The 21,864-nt window shown below is 31.5% G+C and overlaps 3 protein-coding genes across 3 annotated transcripts; 1 reads left to right on the top strand and 2 right to left on the bottom strand.

Annotated features, from left to right (window-relative positions):
- The first annotated feature begins 5,901 nt into the window (after positions 1-5,901).
- On the top strand, positions 5,902-8,305 carry LOC132742700 (uncharacterized). Its single transcript, XM_060731166.1, has 3 exons — positions 5,902-6,171; positions 6,424-6,954; positions 7,784-8,305. Exons 1-3 carry the CDS (start codon positions 6,023-6,025, stop codon positions 7,941-7,943), a joined length of 840 nt encoding a protein of 279 aa, XP_060587149.1. The 5' UTR covers positions 5,902-6,022; the 3' UTR covers positions 7,944-8,305.
- A 5,383-nt stretch (positions 8,306-13,688) lies between these two features.
- LOC132742697 (uncharacterized) lies at positions 13,689-16,670 on the bottom strand. The gene is made up of 5 exons (XM_060731163.1): positions 16,514-16,670; positions 15,782-15,899; positions 14,933-15,021; positions 14,342-14,441; positions 13,689-13,930 (listed from the first exon to the last, which is right to left on the bottom strand). The coding sequence occupies exons 1-5, from the start codon at positions 16,526-16,528 to the stop codon at positions 13,785-13,787; spliced, it is 468 nt and encodes a 155-aa protein (XP_060587146.1). The 5' UTR covers positions 16,529-16,670; the 3' UTR covers positions 13,689-13,784.
- Positions 16,671-18,781: 2,111 nt separating this feature from the next.
- Positions 18,782-21,864, bottom strand: LOC132742696 (uncharacterized). Its single transcript, XM_060731162.1, has 4 exons — positions 21,745-21,864; positions 21,204-21,292; positions 19,452-19,551; positions 18,782-18,969 (listed from the first exon to the last, which is right to left on the bottom strand). The coding sequence occupies exons 1-4, from the start codon at positions 21,857-21,859 to the stop codon at positions 18,824-18,826; spliced, it is 450 nt and encodes a 149-aa protein (XP_060587145.1). The 5' UTR covers positions 21,860-21,864; the 3' UTR covers positions 18,782-18,823.

The following is a 21,864-nucleotide window of genomic DNA, read 5'->3' as shown; positions in this document are numbered from 1 at the left end:
TTTTAATATTCCTGTGTTACATACGCTGTATATACCGCTTTTGATAATATTATTGCAGAGATGCGCACTATTCCAAAGGAATGTGACACTCTGACTTATCGCATTCGTTTTCCTAAAGATAGCTATCAAAGGGGTTATATGCTACCCATATTTATGCCCTTGCATTATATTTGGTGATTGTTATTGTGGTTATCTGACAACAGACAAGGACATCACTATACCTTTATCCACTATGCCTAGAAAAACATGGCTAATAAATAATAAAAAGGCAATGGGGACTGTTGAAATAACAAAAATGACAACACTTTGTGAATTGTATTTTCTCAACAGATTTGATTGAAGAAAGAATTACCTCCGATTTATTGTAGTGAAATTAAACTGATTATTCAGTAAATTCAACATGTTTATCAGATCTCTCGCACGGCGGTGGGACACCATCTACGACAGGATTCTCTTTGAAGAAGTCTATTGTATTACAATTCGATGTTAACATTATAGCAGGCTTGTCAGGTCTTAATTCAAAAGAGCCTGTAAAGCAAAAAAAAAAAACGACTGTGTTAATGATAGTTTATGTAAAAATTTTATTGAAATTAGTTGAAAATAGTACGAATCTTTGATCTTGAAAATGGAATATAAAAGAACAGTTTCACGAATAACTAGAAATAAATGTACATTATGAGAGAAGCCATTGATATAACAGGGATTGCGGTATTATTATTATTTTGGTTGGTAATATCAACATAATATATTGAATGTGATGACACGAAATATTCTTCATTCGAGGACCTTTATAAAACATATATCCTTTACCTGCCTACGACTATTAAAATACTTTTTTATGAATATATGATATAAAAAAATCTAATCAATAAAAGTTTCGCGTTCCTGAAAATGAAATGAAATTCACATAGATGTATTTTCAATTTGAATTTTTGCACAATTCCAATCACAATACCCCACATAAACAACAAAACCTAAATCAATTATACTTATTCCCTGCGGTCTGGAGACCGCAGGGTATTGGTACGCGTTTAACTTTTGAGGCATGGAGGAGCACGTGACCTGTTTTCGGTACATGGAGGAGCATGTGATTTGTAAACCGTACACGATTGGTTAATTGACCTTTTTGAAAACCTGGCTAAATACCGTTTGTCGGTACGTTACGGAATTACCTCTAGGGAATTAGCCAGAATTACACCTAATTAAGAACAAAAAACTATTACGTGATATTTCTAATTTTTATAATTATTTTACCGTTTAAGGTGGAAAAACTTGAATGATGTATTTGAAAATTATCTTTGTATCTCAAATTTCACAAACAATAAATTTATACTGAAAATCTACAAAATTAAAATATTCGTAGTGACATCTGCCATAATAAATAGAGATATTTTCTGCGTAAACTTGTGTGTTTACTTTATTTTATTTTTTGCTTAGAATTATTCGTAAAATGGTAGGCTTATTTAATCATTTTCTTAAAAAGAAATACATGTAATTGTTTTATGTTCGACCATCTCCGGTCATCAACGGTCACCAGTTTCCAAAGACCTTCTTCTATTTTGATCGATTATTGTCAACTATATTCCTGATACAAACGTTTATTTATTCCCCTCTCCCAAAACAATGTTGAAAATAGTTAAATGAAATATCTTTATAATAGTTTATATTATTCCCCGCAGGAAACCTTTTTACTTGTCATTGACTTACCTGTGATGATATAGAAACTATCCGGACTTAAACGAACTCCACACATACCTACGTCCACATATGTATACAGTTTATCACTAATCACATTTCCACTTGGAGCCTGGACCATAATATAAAAGCGATTTAAAATGTATATCTAAAATACATTTGATTAAATACTCAACTTTTTCTTATATTACAGTTACCTTATGAAAAACTTTTTTCCCAGATCACTAACTAGAAACGACAAAAATGTGTATTTTGACATTTCCAGAGTATCATATTTCATGATTTGTTCCTGTTGTTTCTCGCATCAGTTATTGTTGACATCATACATTTTGTTCATCTTAGTGTCTTTATAGATATTAATGTTTCATTTAGACATTATTTCATGTGTATCATATATTTCATTAACATTTGTGGTAACAATAAAGATAATTTGACATTAGGCATGCTCACGTCTCAATTATCCGATATGCTCCAGTACATTGGCAACATTTGTAACAGAACTGCAATCCAATAAAATCAATAGTGGTACAGTTGCGATTAATACACTTGCCGCTAGCTATAATGTTTAATTATCATTTTTAGAATAAATAAAATATCATATTATAACACTTATAACATAAGTGTCTAAATAATAATTACCTTAAATACATATTTGTACAGAATATCAACATCATAGGCCAGTTGTATACCGACAACAGTACCATTGCTTTTGATTTTAAACACAGCAGCTAAAATAATCAAGCATTGTTGGCAGTAATAAAATAACGATAGTATGAGTATAAGCATGAAAATCTTTGAATATTTTGACATAATTTTGTAAAATAACTATAAAATTATTCAATTAATGAGATTGTTTAACGCTATATACTTTACATAAGACTTTAACTTCTATGCAGTGTAAAAATAACGTATTAACGCACCAAATCCTGAAGTTCTAGCACAGTAATCTATCTCTGGATCAAATGGGGCACATGAACATTCATGAACATATGCGAATGTACTGCTTATGACAAAACTCACCAAATATAATAACATCTTGGAAATATGAAAAAGACAATGTTAAGAATAATAATAAGACATTCATATCAATTATTTATCTGAACATTTATTACGTTCTTTTTTTGACAGTGATTTTTTAAAAACATTATCTGTTGATATCAAACTAATAAAATGAAGTATTTACACAAAGGCTGTAATTCTTTAAAAAAAAAAAAAAAAAAAAAAAAAAACAGTAGCTATTTTGGCAGTTTACTTACACTTATTCATTCAAAGGAATGATAGAAATAATATCTGTATGAAATCTCTTGTTGGTCTGAAAAGTATTAACGGTATAAGAGAAAATAGGTATCATTTTTATCAAGATCCATGTACTCACCTTAGCATCTGTTCAATGTAGAATCCAATCTAAATCTAAAGTTATTACTCACATTGAAATTGCATTTGCCTTTTCCTTTTAATTAAATCGCAATTTCAAATCCATGATTAAACACAAAAAAAAATTCAAACTTAAAAATAAAAGAAAAAACCAAGGGCATTGTTTTCATATAATATTATTTAATTATATATCAAGTTTGATGCACAAAAAGTGCAATAATGATAACATTTGAATTTGAGAATTTAAAACAAAGACTAGACAGGTGGCGTTGTTTTCAAATAATTTCCAAGCATTATTTAATTAAATATTAGGCATTCGATAGTTTCTGATATATACTTATACAATTACAGAGCCATTTGGAAGGTTGATTAATTTTATGATAAATAATAAATGCTCTCAGCTTTAAATTATAGGTCACACACACTTTCAATTCATATTTCATTTGCATATTTCAACATGCTTACGAAGATTTGCAGATTATCTTATACCTGGAAGTAAAATAATATTACATTTGTGTCATTATGTTTAATTAGTAATAGAAAGAGCACCGAAACACGAGGCTATCTGATTTGTACGAGGGGGCGTAGCCCCCGAGTATAAATCAGATTGCCGAGTGTTTTGGTGTTCTTTCTCTTTTGTATCATAGTCAAATATAAAAACACGTTCCCTGTATCACAATATGAAACCCCGGCAAAAATGAACCAATGAACGAACATCTGGATATGACATTTCTGTCGCTTTCCCTTTCTCTGCCGTCACAATATGTAAACCCCAGCAAAAATGAGCCAATCAATGGGCATGCTCTGGAGTGCGGGTAACTAATACCCGCACTCCAGTTAACGTTCTGTACATGTATATGTATACGATTTAACCCTGACACATTTTCAACAGAAAGGTCTCCAAACTATGATACAATTCATAGATAACCATTATAAAACCTTGGAAATAAATGTCTCGCTCACTATCGCCATGGTTTCACGGGTCTTTTATGATCTCTTAATGATCTATTAACTACGCAATTAAACCTGAAAAACAGCGGATATTAATTCACGGTCTCCTTGTACGTTATAATGGTTCAGGAATTTACAACAGAAATAGACATTATGGTAACATTAGTATTTGATTAAAAATAGTGAAAGCTTTAGAAGGAAATTAAAAAGGGTCCGATTTCACATTAACGTTTTTCTCTATTTATTCTTATAATCAGGTTAAAAGTAGATATTGTTTTAGATACAGGTGTTGTGGATTCATGAAAACAGAGCTTCAAAACATTTCGGAATGAAAATCTGTAATAATTTGTTATAGCTTACAAGAATAAAAATGCTTCTGGGACAAACCTGCGACTGGAAGAACTGATATGTATTTGAGATGTCCAAAAAGCCAAAAACCTATGAAAGAAAACAAAAGGTAAAAAAAAAAGAATGTCAAGGAAAATTACAAAGGAGACGTGTGCCCCGTCTAAGTACTGACAGCGACCAAATCAAAGTCATACAAGTCTCCTGGTGATTTAAAGTGTAAGAAGCGGAAATGCAGAAAGTGAAAATGCAACTCGAAAAATATAATAAACGATAAATCAATGGAACTATTAAAATAAAAGCCACAGAGTATACTAAGATTATGAATCGGAAAAACTAATATAATGCCGAACCTGAGCAAAGTGAAAATAAACTGAGCAAAGAAACTCTTTCAAAGATACATGCCAGGATAGCGCCTGAAATAGATGATAAGCGAAAACGATACAAAAATCCATATATACATAATACATCAACAAGGATTTAACCGTACAAGTGTATGTACAGACACATGGTACAAAGAGATGAATTTAATCAATTGGACATGTTGGTTCGACAGAAAAATGTTTCAATAAAAGGGCAAACATCGATGAATATACAAAAATGGTATTACCTAATCGACCAAGATATTTCATTAAGATGAAATAGTGGAAGAATGTTCATTGTTTTTGTTTTAAAATGTATTTTATGACGTATGGAAAAAATAGAGAAAACTGAAAGTTCATGTTTGTATCAATATTTGATAAACATGTTGCATCCCGTAACAGAATGCCTTCGTTTAAAACTTTTGTATCTGCCACGTGTTATGTGAGTGTATGGCGATGGGTACATTGTATATTTATTGGCCATATAAGAGAAACTTGTCACTTGAACGTATGAACCAGCAAATAAATAGCGAGAAAGTATGACCTGATTTCTTTTATTATTATGTATCCATAAAATGATAATATTGTGGAATGTGGTGAGCATGAGTGTATTTTTTAAAACAAACTTTAAATTATTCTTTGAATTATGTCAAAATGAAATTTTCATCAATATTGTTTGTGGTTTCCCAGGTGCTATATTCACCTTAGAATGTCTTTAAATGTTGAAAAAAAGGAAAAAATTGCAAACAATTTAATGCATAAAATTTAATGAAAAAACGTACCTTACGATTGTGAATTTTTGTGTAAAAGTCAAACTGATGAATTAGGTTTAAATGACATCCTGATGACCTTCAACTAGCACAGCTACTTTAAACGAAGTTGTGTCAGAAAATACTACTCTGTGATATTTTTAATTCAAAAAGTGGGGAAATATATCCTTAAACATGAAAAAAAAATAAATGCAATAATTCAGAATTGATTGTAAATGTTGTAGATATAAATAAATATGTTGCAATTAATATTTTAGAATATATTGATAAAAATAATGGTAAATGGTTATTAAGCATAAAATATGATTTTCTGTAAAGACATTTTATTCGTGTATGTTTTCCATGTCTATGCTGTCATAATTTATATACGTGCTAAAATCTGACGAAATTGCGATTGCATTTGACCGCTTAAACTAACGAACGAACACTCAAAGCGTTCGTTTTTGACATGCCTTATCGGTTTGTTAAAGTTTCCTACGGACTATCATTTGGTGCACCGATACGTATAGTACACACAAGCACGAAATGACCAGTGACAAGTTTCTACTAGTTTGTTCATTAAGCGTATTTTTGTACGCAGGGTTTGCATTTGCATCTAAAAAGAAAGGTGTCGTTGGGTGGGCTTCAGGACTATTGTGTGACGATTTTAAAAATCTCAATAATATCGCTTGGTGGTAGGTAAAGTTTATATTTATTTTGCATATTATTTTCTTTTATTTTATTCCTTTAATTTTCTTTCACATTAAAGGTTCAGTACGCATATGACTAGTACTAATATTATCACACTACATCATTATATTTATCTCCGTTGTTACATCTTTACCTGTAGATTCTTTACAGTTAAGTCGTTATTTAAGATATTGAAAACACAATAAAAAGAATCAAGGTCGTGACTGACCACGTAATATTTCTTTGATATTTTCCAGGTATGACTATAAAAACGACCTCACTACTTACCACCAGACTGTGACTCAGGCATGTCCTCACTCCTTTCATTACATGCCTGAATTTATTCCAACAATTTGGAAATCTAAATGGAATGGCGCAATACACATGAATATTTCAAGCAGCGCACCGTATGTTATGGTTTTGAACGAACCCGACCAAGCCGTCCAAACAAACATGTCTGCCCAGCAAGTAGCTGATCTTTGGCCAGAAATTGAAAAACATTCTCATGGAAAACCAATTCTAAGTCCTGCCCCGGCACATCATAACTTTCAGTGGTTGGATGAGTTCTTTCATGTATGCAATGGTTGTCGTATTGACTATGTAGCTGCGCATGCGTATAGCTGTAATGCCAATCACATCATGTCGTATTTGGAAAAGCTGTATCATAGATACAACAAGAAAATTTGGCTCACCGAGTTTGCCTGCCCGAACTCTTCAGACGAACACCAACAACTACATTTAATGAGAAATCTGTTACCAAAACTTGAGGCGGCGCCTTACGTGCTAAGGTAAAATAATTAAGTCTTGATGATCTTGTTTGTCATAATTTGTACAGTGACAATGAAGCAATCGACAATAGCACCGTACATATCACTGTTGCTCACATCATTTAGTTTGTTTTATGGCAAAACTTTATACAAGAACCTTTGGTAATGGAATGAAAAAAGCGTTTTGTGAAACACTTCTGCAGATGTTTCTAAATTCAGAATTTTAAAATTTCATTAAGAACGTTAAATTAAGCTTTAACCTGTGCTAGGGACCGCGGACGGTATCTTCAATGTCCAGTTTCGCCCATGAACATAATCAAACTCATCTTCAGTATTATGCCATTTGGAAGTTCTTCACGGATGCCTTTTTCTATCCTTTCATAAAAATATTTACTTGTTCTCTGATGATAATTATATTGATAAATTTTGATATTAAATAAGGTCTAACAAGTAGATGTATGATTACAGCCCTGATAACCTTATATCTCATATATTTATATTGTCATGTTTAGGAATATATCTCATTAGGTAATGAGAATGTTTATGGTATTTCAAGATAGTAAAGCAAGTTAAAAATATTATATAAGAAAACACTTTCTTCTATGAAAGCTATATAGTCTATTTAAACTTAAAAGATACGAAGCTTCTTTTCATCATACGTCAGATTCTATAGATTTTCCATTTAACTATTCAGACGTTTTCAAAATTGGAACCGAATGCCGATTATCAAAATGATGTTATCATTCATGATGTCATACAAATTGTCATCAAAACAAACGAATATCCTCTGATATTTTTTCAATATCTCATCTTATAACGTAAACAATAAGAACCTTTCATTTTGTTACAGGTATTCTTGGTTTATGGCGAGAGTTAAGCGAATATTTGGTGGTGGATTCATAAATCCTGCCGCCAGTCTTTTGCACAATAATTCTTCCACTCTCACGATGATCGGACACTACTACAATAACTTTAATGGGAACGGTCATTCCTCACACATTGTTGGTTAATTAGTTCATTTTCTTGAAAAAAGTGTTGAATAAACGCATCTTATCAACTGTTTTATGATACATTTCACGTTAATTTACAACTAATATAAAACATTATTCAGCTTTTGGGACTGAAGATCTTTATAAAGCAGACATACAAGCAGGCAATATATTGTTTTAATTCAGGGAAATAAATGGAAAAAGTCATCTCCTTCATTTTACAAATGTGGTGCAAAAAGTTTAGATATTGACATAAACGATAACATGCTATAAATTGCAAGATTTATCGCATGAAATATATTTTTGCTTTGTTTTTATTTCTTAAAAAGAATAAAAGTTTTATCAGTCAATTGATATCTAGATCAAGGAGCGAGAGTTAGCTTGTATGCCGACTGTACTTGAAACAAACGGGAAATAATGCCTCAAAAAGACCGAAAAGTTGTTCCGAGGATTGCATCCGAACATGGGTAAAATCTGATTTAAAACATAAGATAAATGAAATTAATTTCGAAACAAGGTAGTCAATAAAATTGAGTTAATACTAGAATATATTTAGTCACTGTGTCCACTTCACCACACCATTATGACAATATACGTAGAAGTACTGGTGTGCAGTTATTAAGAGATAATTGTAACCTTGCGGTTCCTAAGAAATCATTGAAAATTTACGGTTTCTAAGAAATTATTAAGGGATTATTGAAAATTTAAGTGTGTAATAGATCATGGCAACATTGCAATTTCTAAGAAATTATTGAAAACTTGATGTATCGAACATATCATTGAAACTTTGCAAGTTGTAAGTAATCATTATGATCTTGCAGTTTCTAAGAGAATATTACAACCTTGCAGTTTTTTTAGAAATTATTGCAAACTTGCTGTTTATAAGAGATTATGGAAAACTTGGAGTATCAAACAGATTATCGTAACCTTGCAGTTTTCGAGAGATTATTGTAACCTTGCATTGTCTAAAGGCCTCAACAGACGGTAGGATTTAGTTGTACAGCATTAATTAGAGATAAGATGTACAATTTTCAAAGCTATACAACACTTCGAGGGGTCAACGTGAAACTAGTCTATCTGACATTTTATCATAAAATGTCTTTTTTACATATTCTGAAAAGTCTTTATAGTCCTCACATTATGTGTTAAAATCTTCCTTTTCCTGTGCATAGTTAAGGACACAAAACATATTTGCCATACTATTGTATCTAAAAAGGCTATATGTGTTCAATGCGAAACTAGTCTATCTGCAAAAAATGTGCACATAGGCTAGTTTCGCATTAATATTAACATCTCTTTTTAAGTCAAGTAGCCTATGTGAAAAAATTTGTATCAATTTTTCTATACAATTGCATTATTTCAATAGTTAAATTAGTTCAGATCATTAAAAATATTAAAACAACCTTTAACAATTATTCCAAATCACACTTTGTAGTTGGTAATGGCTTGCATTGAAATTCTGTTGGAACTATTTTTTAATAATTTTAAAAAAATTGTTCAATTCAGGCATTATGTTTCTTTAATCATGATTTATTTTAACTAAAAAGTTTCCAAAGGCAAACTGCAAACTAGTGTAAAGAATTTATGGAAGCAACAAATTGAATTATTTAAGTACATTAGCTATCAGTGTTTTTCAAAAACGTGACTGTCAGTCAGTCCAGTCATACCAGTAGCCTACTTTCCTAAATAACTGAACAATAATAACCATTATAACCATTATTTTTTGCAAATGACCAACTACTAATCTCATCCTACATGATTTCTATATAAGCAGACAAAGTAAAATGAACATTAAACTTAATATCTGAGATTAAATGTCACACAGAAATTTCACTAAGTCTGAGAACCCCTCCATAATAAATCCAATGCTTGACTGAAATTGCCTTTTGATTTATATTGATGATAATTTTCATCTTGAAATGACTAGAAATGTGTGCAATTTTAGCCATATTCCACTTTTGTGTCAGTGTAAGGAAGTCTGACATCCTCTTGAACTCTGTTCACAGTCCAACAACTTACTGGACAGAATGTTGAAGATATGGATTGAGTGACATACAAATATTATCTAACTTATGAATGAAATTTTTGGTCGCAAAAAAAAAAACAACAAAAAAACATATAAAACTTAAAGTAAAGTTAAAAATTTTAACACATATAATTCAAATAAAACTGTCATGAAAAACACAGTTAACAAGTAACCTAATTGTGTATTGCTTACATAAATTCTTGCCACTAGTTTGCCTTTGAAATATTTTTATCTTTCGGAACATAAGTTTCATTAATATTAACATGCTTATCATATCATATCAGTTTGAATAATACGAGGGTTGTTCGGGAAGTTCTGAGAATTGTTTTATAGCACACGTTGTAGTCGGGTAAGTGTAAATATAAATATATACGCATTTATTTCAATATATACTGTACAGTATCTGAAAATATCATCATCATACACATAGAAACTAAAACATAATAAAAATAGTAAATAACCATAAAACAAACACCCGGAGCACGACGACGTCATTTGCAACGTTATGCGACGTTAAAGTCCATTGATCGTCGCACCTTTTCAACGTAGTCACCTGCGATTTCGATGCATTTCCTGTTTCGGCTGATCCACTTATTAGCATTCCGTGTACAGTAGAAATTGATACGCAAAGTTCATCTGCAATAGCTCTAACTGTCGTTCTTCTGTCGCAATTTATCATGTCTTTTTACGAGTCCTTAATTGAACATGCAACAACAGACTGCCGACCGCATCTAGGATCGTCTTCGGTCGAGTTTCTTCCTTCTTTAAAACGAGCATGCCATCTCTACACTGTAGCCGGACTGCATTTCTTGTATTTTCCTGTAGGATTGATCATTTTCATTGTTTCTGTGGAAGACTTTTCCAGCGCAACACAAAATTTCACGATGCTTCGCAATTCAACGTCACCTATCGACGTCATGTTGTTTACTCAGTGGCTCTGGGCAACAACTTTAAAACAATGTTGATCAGTTGAGAATTTAAATAACGTTATGATATTTTCAGGAAATGACGTCATGACGTTCTGCTGCTGACCAGCGTTTTCGTGCATTTTTTACGTCATCAAAATTACGAAATATTATAAGTGTAGCGCGTTAAACCTTTCTTTAGAGTCGGACTGCTCCGGTGCGGCGTTATAGTGTTGCTATGGTTACTGCTATTTCCGGCTATTTCCGAAAGCTGATTCTATTCAATTTTTAGGAATAGTTCCGTGATTACTAATCTTAGTATGTGCAAAATATTACGTCTTAGAAACAAAAAATATAGGAGATATGACAAAATTCTCAGAACTTCCCGAACAACCCTCAAACGTGTATACAAATATCCAAGAAACTTTCTTATAAAACGTTTGATATAATACATCTTTACGTCTAGGCTTCTTCACCTGTATGCGGGAAGGGCCGGACATAGTTATGGAAATGAGCTTCTGTCAGGTCAATGGTGTGATTTTGTTTCTGATATTGCAAGGAGAGGGGGGTATTAACTTAAGTGACAAGATCCATAAAATAATGATATTTGAGCAGTTTTCCATTTCTGAATTAATTTTTACATCATTATAGCAAATCAATGTTTACATACATGTGCATGTTTTTGTTTCTGTTTCTTTCTCTAGTCCAAAGCAGATGGAATACATTATTTGGGTTACATCTCCCCAACACTAGAGATGATTTGTTGCATTGTGATAATTATGCCTAGTCCTAAATGTATGCATCAAAATGAAATTTTAAATGGCACAGTGGGTTGACTGCTTTCTATTTTTAGCTCTTCGATATGTTTCGATAAAAATGTCGAGCTGTACCAATGGCCGAGTCGGTCTTGTTATTGTTGGGAATGTGAAAAATCTTGACTGCACTCTAAAACGCAAAAACGTTTAAAAGTTTGAAACTTTGAATATTTGCTTATCAATGTAAGATTCCATTGTGACACAAGGGGCATTCATATAATCTAAAAGCTATATTTTTGGAGTCAGATGCCCCTTTTTTACAATACAATTTTTATTATAATTGTTTATTAAGTTTAATGATTTAAAGAACATCTAAGGTTTCAATATGAAACTTAGATTGCTTACATATCATGTCAAAAGAAAGATGTAAGACAATGACATTATCCTGTAAGCAAATTTTTTAGTGGTTATGCCCCTTTTCAACTTGGAAACTCTTATTAGTTATGTTCCCTCATTGGATAGAAATTCAATATGGCAAAATTCATCAAGAATGAACTGAATGACATGTTATGGTGCACAGATTCATCAAAGACTGGTAAACAGGATACTATTCATACACAGCAGTTTGTGAAAACAAGTCATGTAATTAATACTGATTTCTATGACACAGTAATATATAAAATATAAGCAATGTTTCTATTGTTTGCACTGTATGAGTTTAATTAACATTAATCAATATTATAAAATAAACATTTAATTGCCATACATTTAAATCCTAAATATCACTTGGACTAGTTTCGCAAGGACTAATTTCTAGTCAGTTTTTTTACAAAATTCAGAGCGAAACTAGTCTATGTGAATTTTTCATAAGATCATTAAAAAACTGTTTTTCTATCACATATTGTTATTATAACATACCCTGAAGCACTAGTGTGCTTTTTTCATAAAATCACATAGAATAGTATTGCATTCAATCTTTAAGCCATATATGACAATATTCTGGCGCGAAACTATTCTATGTGACATTTCTTACTAAAACATCATTTTTAATGAACAGATTATCAAAACTGAAATAAGTATGGTTGAAGTTCTCTTAAATACATACTATATCTATATTATATTGAAAAATTCTGAAAATGTAACAATTGAGAAAGTTTTTTCCTTCTCCTGAACATTTTTAAAAAATGCACATAGACTAGTTTCGCGTTGAACCCTCGACTTGCATTCAGACGGTAATTCTACACTGTAAGAATCATCTGAGGTTTCCCCTAAAAAGGATCCCTTTACATTGATCCTTTACATACTTTAGTCACTAAATACTTTTTCGCCATGAGTAATGATTGAAACACCTCCATTAAAAAAAATATTTTTTTAAATGTGCAGCCTGCCCGAGACTCAAACCTGAGACCCTCGGAATACCGTACTGCGGCTCTACTGACTAAGCTATCTGGCCGCCTACAAACTACCTCCACTCCCCTAATTAGAGAACAATTCAATACCGTGACATAATCATTTTCGGAATAATTTGGGATTCGAACATAACACAACTTTGGGTCTCCTGAAGAGTTTTTCAACATCATTTTTACCCCATCTTACTACTATGTTTACCTTTTAGCCCTAATTGTTCTGGAATTTCATTCATTACACCCATTATCAGGAGATAATTTGGTTATCTGTTACTTGTCATTGTGGGAGGTCTGTAAAAATCTGTACGACAAGATTTTCAAAATAGAACATGTCCTATCCCTTACATCTAGACTTAAGGTTTCCGAAATCAAGAAATAGTAGCCTTCACTCATTGAAATTTGTTTGTACATCTTAGTTTTAATTGGTGTTGTACTTCAAAATCCTACCGTCTGTTGAGGCCTTAAGAGAGTATTGGAAACTTAAAGTTTCTAGAGATCATAGTAACCATGCAGTTTCTACGTGAATATTGTGATTTTGCAAATTCTAAGAAAATAATCTGACCTTTCAGAAAACTGAAACGATATCTTAACGTTTTTTAAGAAAAAACTACCTAATATTCCATAATATGTAAGCGAAACGTAAAAAGCAGGAAATGAGGAGAAAGGATTCAAATAAGGCAAAAGAACATTATGTCTTGGAATCACAACATCTAAACATATCTTTCTGAAGGTAGAAACATTTACAATTTACCGTTTTGATATAATTTTGATCAATTAGAAATTTCAACATATTCATCAGATCTCTCACACGAAGGTGGATCACCATTTTCAATCGGGTTTTCTTTGTAGTAGTCATATATTTGACACTCTGACGTTTTCATTTTAGCAGGATTGTCAGGTCTTACTTCAAAATATCCTAAAAAAACAACACAATAAACGGCTGTATTAATGACACTGAATATATGTAAGTTTTGATCAAAATAAGTTAATTTTGCATGAAATGATTGATCCTGATATGGAACATAAAAAAGAATTATTGTTGCATTAGGATTTATGTCTTTATTATTATCATTATTTTTTGACAGACAATAGTCACATGATTATGTGATTTTAACACATCTTATGATAGCACGAGATAATTTGCCTACTTAAATATCTATCTTAGACTAGGAGAACATGAAATAATATCTAGTAAAACATGAATAGATTGAAAACAAAAATATAAGATATTTAAAAACAATAAAATATGCACATCTTCCATTTTGTAAAATTTATATTTACAATTTACGCTCCAATAAAATACTTAAAATATTTATCCTTTATTTACCTGTGATAATATAGAAACTATCTGGACGTAAGCGAACTCCACAGTTAGCTACATCAGCATATGTATACAATCTATCAGTTTCCACATTTCCACTTGGAGCCTAGATCATATAATATTACATGATCAAAGTGTACATTTAATTATTGTACGTATATATATGATTAAATACCCAACAAAAACTTTATGGTTACCTAATAAAATATATTTATTTATATTATAGGTTTTTAGTCTCTGAAAATGAACACGAGGCCAGACGGAATTCAATTCAATATTGCTTTGTTATGGGGAGTTTGGATTTAAAAATAAGATTAGTTCGATATGAATTTGTATGGAATTGTTTTGGACCCGGGGAATGCTATTGCATGCTTTAGTTAAATTTTATTCCTCCTTATTACATTACTGGCTTTTAAAACTACTTTTACCTTATGCTTTAGTAAATTGTGAGCACTGCCCTAAACAAACAAACAAAAACAAAACAAGCAAACAAATGAAAACAACAAATTAAAAATAATCTATGTACTAGCTGTTGCAATTTTCTTTTAAATGTTGTATAAATATTTTCCCTAGTATTATATTACATATGATAATTACCTTAAAAGCGTATTTGTAAAGTATATCAACATCATAAGCTAACTGAGAACCGTCAACAGTACCATTGCCTTTGATTTTAAATACAGCAGCTAGAATAAGCAAGTAAAGATAGTAATCACAAACCATCATAACAAACAATAAAAATTGCATATGACTATAAGTTTATATAAGAAATATACAAAGCTCATGAACGAAGCATTATATAATTACCTGTGGACCGAATACAAATGGGAGTTTGTAAAGTATTAATCAGTTTAGATTTGAAGAGGCTATGCTCTCTGCTACATATTTATGGGAATAGTGTTATTCCATATGCCATTGCTAGAAGATGGGCCGGGCTATTCAAATCCGGAAACAGATATCAAAAATGAACCCTGATCTGTTCGTCCAGCAACAGCAACATCTGAAAGTGATATTACTACTGTAAGGCCAAAACAGGGAACGCTTGCGAAGTGCGTCAAGAATGCTGGCTGAAAACACTATTATATAATATCGGGATTGGTGATAGAAGAGACGTGCTTTTGCATTGAGCTAAAGGGTGGTTGAGGGAGGGGGTGGGTAATTTGATGGGTTGGACTAACAATTTTACACAGAAAGATCACTTAATTACAGCGTCACATAGATTAATACTTTTAACTGTCCCTCGTAGTTAATCTTATTTTAGTTATTGAACAACGAAATGCGTTCCGGACCATCTTAGGATTATGAGTTTTATAGCTAAAACTTTAAAAATAAACTTTTATAATATTATGTTAACTAGTAATAATGTTCATTATATGCATCCTGAATCACAAGACAATAGCTTTTGAGTACAATCAAATTCAAACTAAAACATATTTGTAAACGTACAGAATCCTGGATTGAAATTGCAGTAATCTATCCCCGGATCAACTAGAGCACAGATACACACCCCAGAAACATTTGAGAACATACTGCAGATGACCAAGGTAATTAAATAACATGACATCTGAAACGGAAAATGAAAAAGCAAAAATAAAAATGCAAAGAATAATGAAAAAGTATACACATAATACTGATTATAGTTACTTCTCCCGTGGACGAGCGGTTAAAAACGTAGACTCATTTGCCCCTTATAGCTGCAGGTTCAATCAAACATTTGTCCATGTGGGGAAGGTATCAAGCTATCAAACGCCGGAGGTTCTACTCAGATGCCGGCTTGTGCCTAAAATAATGCACGGAGTGGTACATGAGGTCTTCCTTCATCTGTTAAGCTGGAAAGTCGTCATATGACCTTCAAACGCGTCGGTCTGACTCAAAATAAAAAAAAACAAAACAAAAAAACAAACAAACAAATAAACTAAAAGAAAGTTTTTCGATGTAATAGTGCCCTTTTTGAAATGATGAACTGTCGATATTAAATTATTTTGGTCAAGTGAATCAAGTATTTTAAAAAAGGTTTTCAATTGTTTAATTATAATCGATCACTTGAAGTTTTGTTGCGGCAATTTATGAAACATAATAATATACAAAATATTTGCATTTTATTTATATTTGTACCGAAATAACAGTAAACAACAGCATATGAGAAGAACAAATACCATTTTAAATATTGAAACTTACTTTTCTTTCTGTCATCTGCGGGATCCAATTCAAATCTAAAGTTATAATTCACATCGAAATTACAAATGACTCTCTCCATAAATCACAGTTATATCTTCCTATTTATAAGCACGCAAATAAACTTGACAATACAAAAATACACAAGTAGACTGTCTATATATAATTTACATCTGTCATTTAATGACATATAACGTATATTTGCTGCTGCACCAATGGTAACATTTTACTATAAAGATGTCTCATTTAATCGTTTATGTTAATCCTGTATACAAATTTGGATTAATTCAGAGTTTCTTACATTAATAATTGTAAGTTTATAATATATATTTTATATAAGAATTGTAAATGCTCTCATCTTTAGATTTAAGGTCACTGTATATATTTGAAATGATAAATGCAAACGAAGCAATTGACATAATTATGAACTGTTAATATAGATAGATCTCACACTTGTTAAATATAATTCTTTCATGGTTTGTCGTAATGTCTGATAATAAATATAATCATCGTACCTGTTGATTGTGTAACAGACATTCCATTATTTACCAGTTTATTTTGAGGGAATTCGATTACATAAACCGTAAGAATCAAAACAAAATAGCATTTATAATAACGAAAGCCTAGGGCAAGAAGCGAACCGCGTTTTGTTTATTTTTTGCTCGATTTCACTGACAACTACCTAACGTCAGATTACGGTTCGGGAATGTCCTCATTGCTTTCAAAACATATCTGAATTAACGTCCATTAATTTGGAAATCTAATAGCAATACCATTGAAAATTTTTTAGCACCGCGCAGTATGTTGTAGTTCTGAGCAAATCAGACTAAGCTGTCCAAATAAACATGTTTGCCCAGCAAGTATATTGAAAACATAAATGGAAAACCAATCATAAGTCCTACCCCGGCACATAATAACTTTCAGTGGTTGGATGAGTTCTTTCATGTATGTAATGGCTGTCGTATTGACTATGTAGCTGCGCATGCGTATAGCTGTAATACCAACCATATAAAGCCTTATTTGGAAAAGCTCTGTCTTAGATACAAGGATTTTTTGCCCACGGAGTTTACATGTTCAAAATGTACCGGTAATCAGCAGCAACCGATGAAAACTATACTATCGAAACTTTCACATTAAGGTGTCATTATTTTGGTGTTTGTATAGTATTTTGTCATCAGAAATTGAATCAGTCGCCAATTCATTGTACGACAATTGCCACCAACAGTTTAGTTTGACGACAATACATACCATTTGCATGATGTTTTTGTGTGTGAAGAAATTGACAATTGTTTTTATAGTAATCATTATTTTCAGGAAAGCCTGATAATGAATAATGTCTCTGAAGTAAATGTTTGCTAATAACCTTACATCTTAGAAACATTAAATATAAATTTGATACTTTATTACACATTTACTGATATCGTAAAGTTTTTGTTTTGTCTATAAAAGCTGCTGATTTCCTATAAATTATTATTAATAGACAAACACAGTCAAAGTAAAATAGTTTTGCTTTAAAATTATTTTATCTTGATTATCACCAGATGTCACTTTGTTTAAAAAAAATGTCTTGGCAGTCGTATATACATTTTCGTTTCTTTCATTTTTTTAATTATTCATTGTGTTTTCAGATATGAACGGACCCACCATATCCGTTTGATGTATGCCTTGGAAGAACTGCGTGTTTGCAGGGTATTTGTCACCAATTAGTTGTTGTGTTTTAATTGAGAAAATGTGCTTAAGTTAGATCTAATAAAAGGTCAAAAGAAAAAAAACACTTTGAGATTTACTTCTTTCCTGTTCTGTCTAGACCGCATAGACATTCACTATATGTAAAATAGGTTCATTTGGATATCTTTGTTGAACCGTGTAGATACTTATATTGGTGTTCCAATAAATTTGTTGACGTTTATAACGTTTTATAGTTTGGGTCACGATGGGGAGCAAGAATAAATTATCAATTCACATTTAAACCAATGTAACCTCATTTGGTGGGAAAGCTCCATTAATGCGTGCCTGTGCAGAACCATCGGTGTTTCTTTCATATTATTTATTGGCATTTGTTGCTTTTCTTGTCTTTGAAGCTTACAGTGCTTTGCCATTGAAATTGTGTTCAAAACAAGTCCATATTATCAATGGTATTGTATAACTGTATGCAATGTTAACATGTTAAAAATATTTAAGAAAAGTTTCCAAGCTTGATGACAGGATGGATTAGGACTGTTGAAATGTAAACATTTGCGGGATTGTACTTACTTAACACATTTGTTCGAAAAAGGTTCAATTTAACTTTTTATTGCAGTGATATAATATTGATCATTCAGAAAATTCAACATGTTTATCAGATCTCTCGCACGGAGGTGGGTCACCACTAACGATTGGATTCTCTTTGAAGTAGTCTTGTGTGCTACAACGTGATGTTGTCATTACCGTAGGTGTTTCATCCCTTAGTTGAAAATATCCTGTAAACAAAGCAAACAATAAACAAATAATTGATGACGCTGTATATATAACTATTTATACATGTATAAAAACAGTTTTATAACTATAACAAGAAGTAAGTAATGGTCATGTTTAAAGATGCTACTGACTTAAACGGGCATGCAGTACCATTATTATCATTATTATAATTAACTTACATTCGTAATAATAATTAAGATAACTAAGATGGCATAAAATATTCCACCTACAAGTTAAAAAGAAACATTCTATGTTACACCTACCTCAAAATATACGAAGACTTATTTTAGAAAAAAGGGTCAACAATCTAAACGATTGAAAGCTTCGCATTCCTAACATGTAATGAAGTAATACCAGAATTAAAAATAAAAGCTCAAAATTAATAACACCTTGCCTTTATTTGCCTGTCATGATGTTAAAAATATTGAAAATATATGCGTGTAAACAACAAAACCAGTACTAACAACACCTATCCTTGACTTACCTGTGATGATATAGAAACTATCTGGACGTAAACGAATCCCATACGCAGGTCCATCAACCATTGTATACAGTTTATCAGTTTTTACATTTTCACTTGGAGCCTAGGCCATAATAATACACCGATACGTAATGAATATTACAAAATACAATAATTAAATAATAAGTTTTCAAAAAATAACAATTGTCTTACAAAATAGATTTATTTTTCTTCCTAAATCATTAACTTGAAGCGACAGACATGAAAACAATGCTTGTTGAATACTTTATTTTTATCATTTGCTCTTGTAATGTTAAGCATCAATTCCAGTTTACAAAATACAGTTAATTGTCTTTATATTATATATTAATGTATCATACATACAAAAAGAAACAAGTATAAAAGGCATAAATTCTAGTTAATACTACACATTTCTTACTGTTAATTGTCTTTATATTTTATTTTATAGTAATGTTTGGTATACACAAAATGAAACAATTCTTGTAGATTCGGATTTAAGGTATCCTTTTATTAAATATAAGCCTTTGCGTTGAGCTAACCAATATTGTTTACGCTCATGCATTGCTACAGTATACAGTTAAGACGTATTTAACGATTTGTTAGAAGCAATATTCAGATTAATTTGAAAACATAGTTTTTGACAATTCGATTTTATATGTACAGTATCATTTTCTTACATTTTAGCATTTGTAATGAATCTGCTTTGAAATGAAAGTAAATTATATCACAGACATTTGGGGTTTGGAGCTCAAAACGCCTTTAAAATCCAAATAAAATGCATATTTGTCAATCCCAGCACATGTACTGATCATATATATCAAAAAAACTTAATATAAGCCGTTTTGAAAAAAATTCATATTTCAACATCTATAATAATACACAAGATAAAAATGTTCGCCGGAAAAAATCCGCACCCCTACCGTCATAATCACCATGTATTTTAATCCATTTCCAATATTTTCACATAATCCTTTGGTCCATCGACACAGAAGATATAATTCTTCACGATGATGGTCAATTTTAAACTTCAACGGTAATATAAACAACGCAACAGCCGAAATAAACATCAATATTATCGCCGTTTTTTTCCAACGACAAAATCTTTCGATAAATTCAATGGACCAGACGGCTATGAACGAAGCTATCCGATTATGTGGTTCCCAAACTTAAAAGCGCTGCGCATTTTGCACACGGCAAAGCTGGGGCCACATAATCGGATAGCTTCGTTCATAGCCGTCTGGTCCATTAAATTTATCGAAAGATTTTGTCGTTGGAAAAAAACGGCGATAATATTGATGTTTATTTCGGCTGTTGCGTTGTTTATATTACCGTTGAAGTTTAAAATTGACCATCATCGTGAAGAATTATATCTTCTGTGTCGATGGACCAAAGGATTATGTGAAAATATTGGAAATGGATTAAAATACATGGTGATTATGACGGTAGGGGTGCGGATTTTTTCCGGCGAACATTTTTATCTTGTGTATTATTATAGATGTTGAAATATGAATTTTTTTCAAAACGGCTTATATTAAGTTTTTTTGATATATATGATCAGTACATGTGCTGGGATTGACAAATATGCATTTTATTTGGATTTTAAAGGCGTTTTGAGCTCCAAACCCCAAATGTCTGTGAATTATATCAATACTGGTACTTTTGAGATTTTCGACACTAGCCTCTAGCTAGAATGGACCCTTTTCAGCGTTTTCTTAAAAAATCTTCTTATAACATTAGTGCCTAGACGATAGTTACCTTAAATACATATTTGTAGAGGATATCAACATCATAGGCCAGTTGTATACCGACAACAGTACCATTATCTTTGATTTTAAACACAGCAGCTGAAATAATAAAGTATTGATGGCAATAAAAAAATGTTGGTAGTTTTAGAAATATTAAAACTATTGAATGAAGCATTATACATGTATGGGACCGAATTTTAAACCAGGCCTTTGTAGTTGATCTAAGGTGAGTTTCTGATTTTCGCATATTCACAACAGACCTTACACAGTATCACATTTAGAAAAATTGGACATTGTTCTGAAAGTTATTATTATAATCTAATATTGATTTACCTTATGATATATCGTTAATCTATATCACAAGACTAAAAAATTCTAAGCAGTTTACCATTGAAACAGAAACATATGTATGAACGCACAAAATCTTGAGTTTGCAAAATAACTTTATATAATTCTGTAATTAAAAAGATTAATCTGATGGCGTTACTCTATGTTATATCGTTAACATTTATCACAAAACTTCTTAAAAGACTACAAAAGTGTAAACGCACCAAATCCTGAAGTTCTAGCACAGTAATCTATCTCTGGATCAAATGGGACACATGAACATCCATGAACATATGCGAATGTACTGCTTATGACCAAACTAATCAAATACCACGACATCTGGA

The sequence above is a fragment of the Ruditapes philippinarum genome, unplaced genomic scaffold, assembly GCF_026571515.1.
Source record: "Ruditapes philippinarum isolate M1 unplaced genomic scaffold, ASM2657151v2 ctg2004_1_1_1_1, whole genome shotgun sequence".
Classification (NCBI taxonomy): domain Eukaryota; kingdom Metazoa; phylum Mollusca; class Bivalvia; order Venerida; family Veneridae; genus Ruditapes; species Ruditapes philippinarum.
This window is presented reverse-complemented; position numbering and strand designations above follow the sequence as displayed.

Excerpts from the sequence above, each read along its gene's own strand:
- LOC132742700 (XM_060731166.1), top strand. The coding sequence starts at position 6,023 with ATGACCAGTGACAAGTTTCTACTAGTTTGTTCATTAAGCGTATTTTTG. Across the intron at positions 6,172-6,423 it reads CTCAATAATATCGCTTGGTG|GTATGACTATAAAAACGACC; the intron begins GTAGGTAAAGTT and ends GATATTTTCCAG. Across the intron at positions 6,955-7,783 it reads GCGGCGCCTTACGTGCTAAG|GTATTCTTGGTTTATGGCGA; the intron begins GTAAAATAATTA and ends ATTTTGTTACAG.
- LOC132742697 (XM_060731163.1), bottom strand. Across the intron at positions 15,022-15,781 it reads CAATTTCAATCCAGGATTCT|CTGCTGTATTTAAAATCAAA; the intron begins GTACGTTTACAA and ends TGCTTATTCTAG. Across the intron at positions 14,442-14,932 it reads TTTACAAATACGCTTTTAAG|GCTCCAAGTGGAAATGTGGA; the intron begins GTAATTATCATA and ends TATATGATCTAG.
- LOC132742696 (XM_060731162.1), bottom strand. The coding sequence starts at position 21,859 with ATGTCGTGGTATTTGATTAGTTTGGTCATAAGCAGTACATTCGCATAT. Across the intron at positions 19,552-21,203 it reads TCTACAAATATGTATTTAAG|GCTCCAAGTGAAAATGTAAA; the intron begins GTAACTATCGTC and ends ATTATGGCCTAG. Across the intron at positions 18,970-19,451 it reads TAGTTTCTATATCATCACAG|GATATTTTCAACTAAGGGAT; the intron begins GTAAGTCAAGGA and ends CTTTGTTTACAG.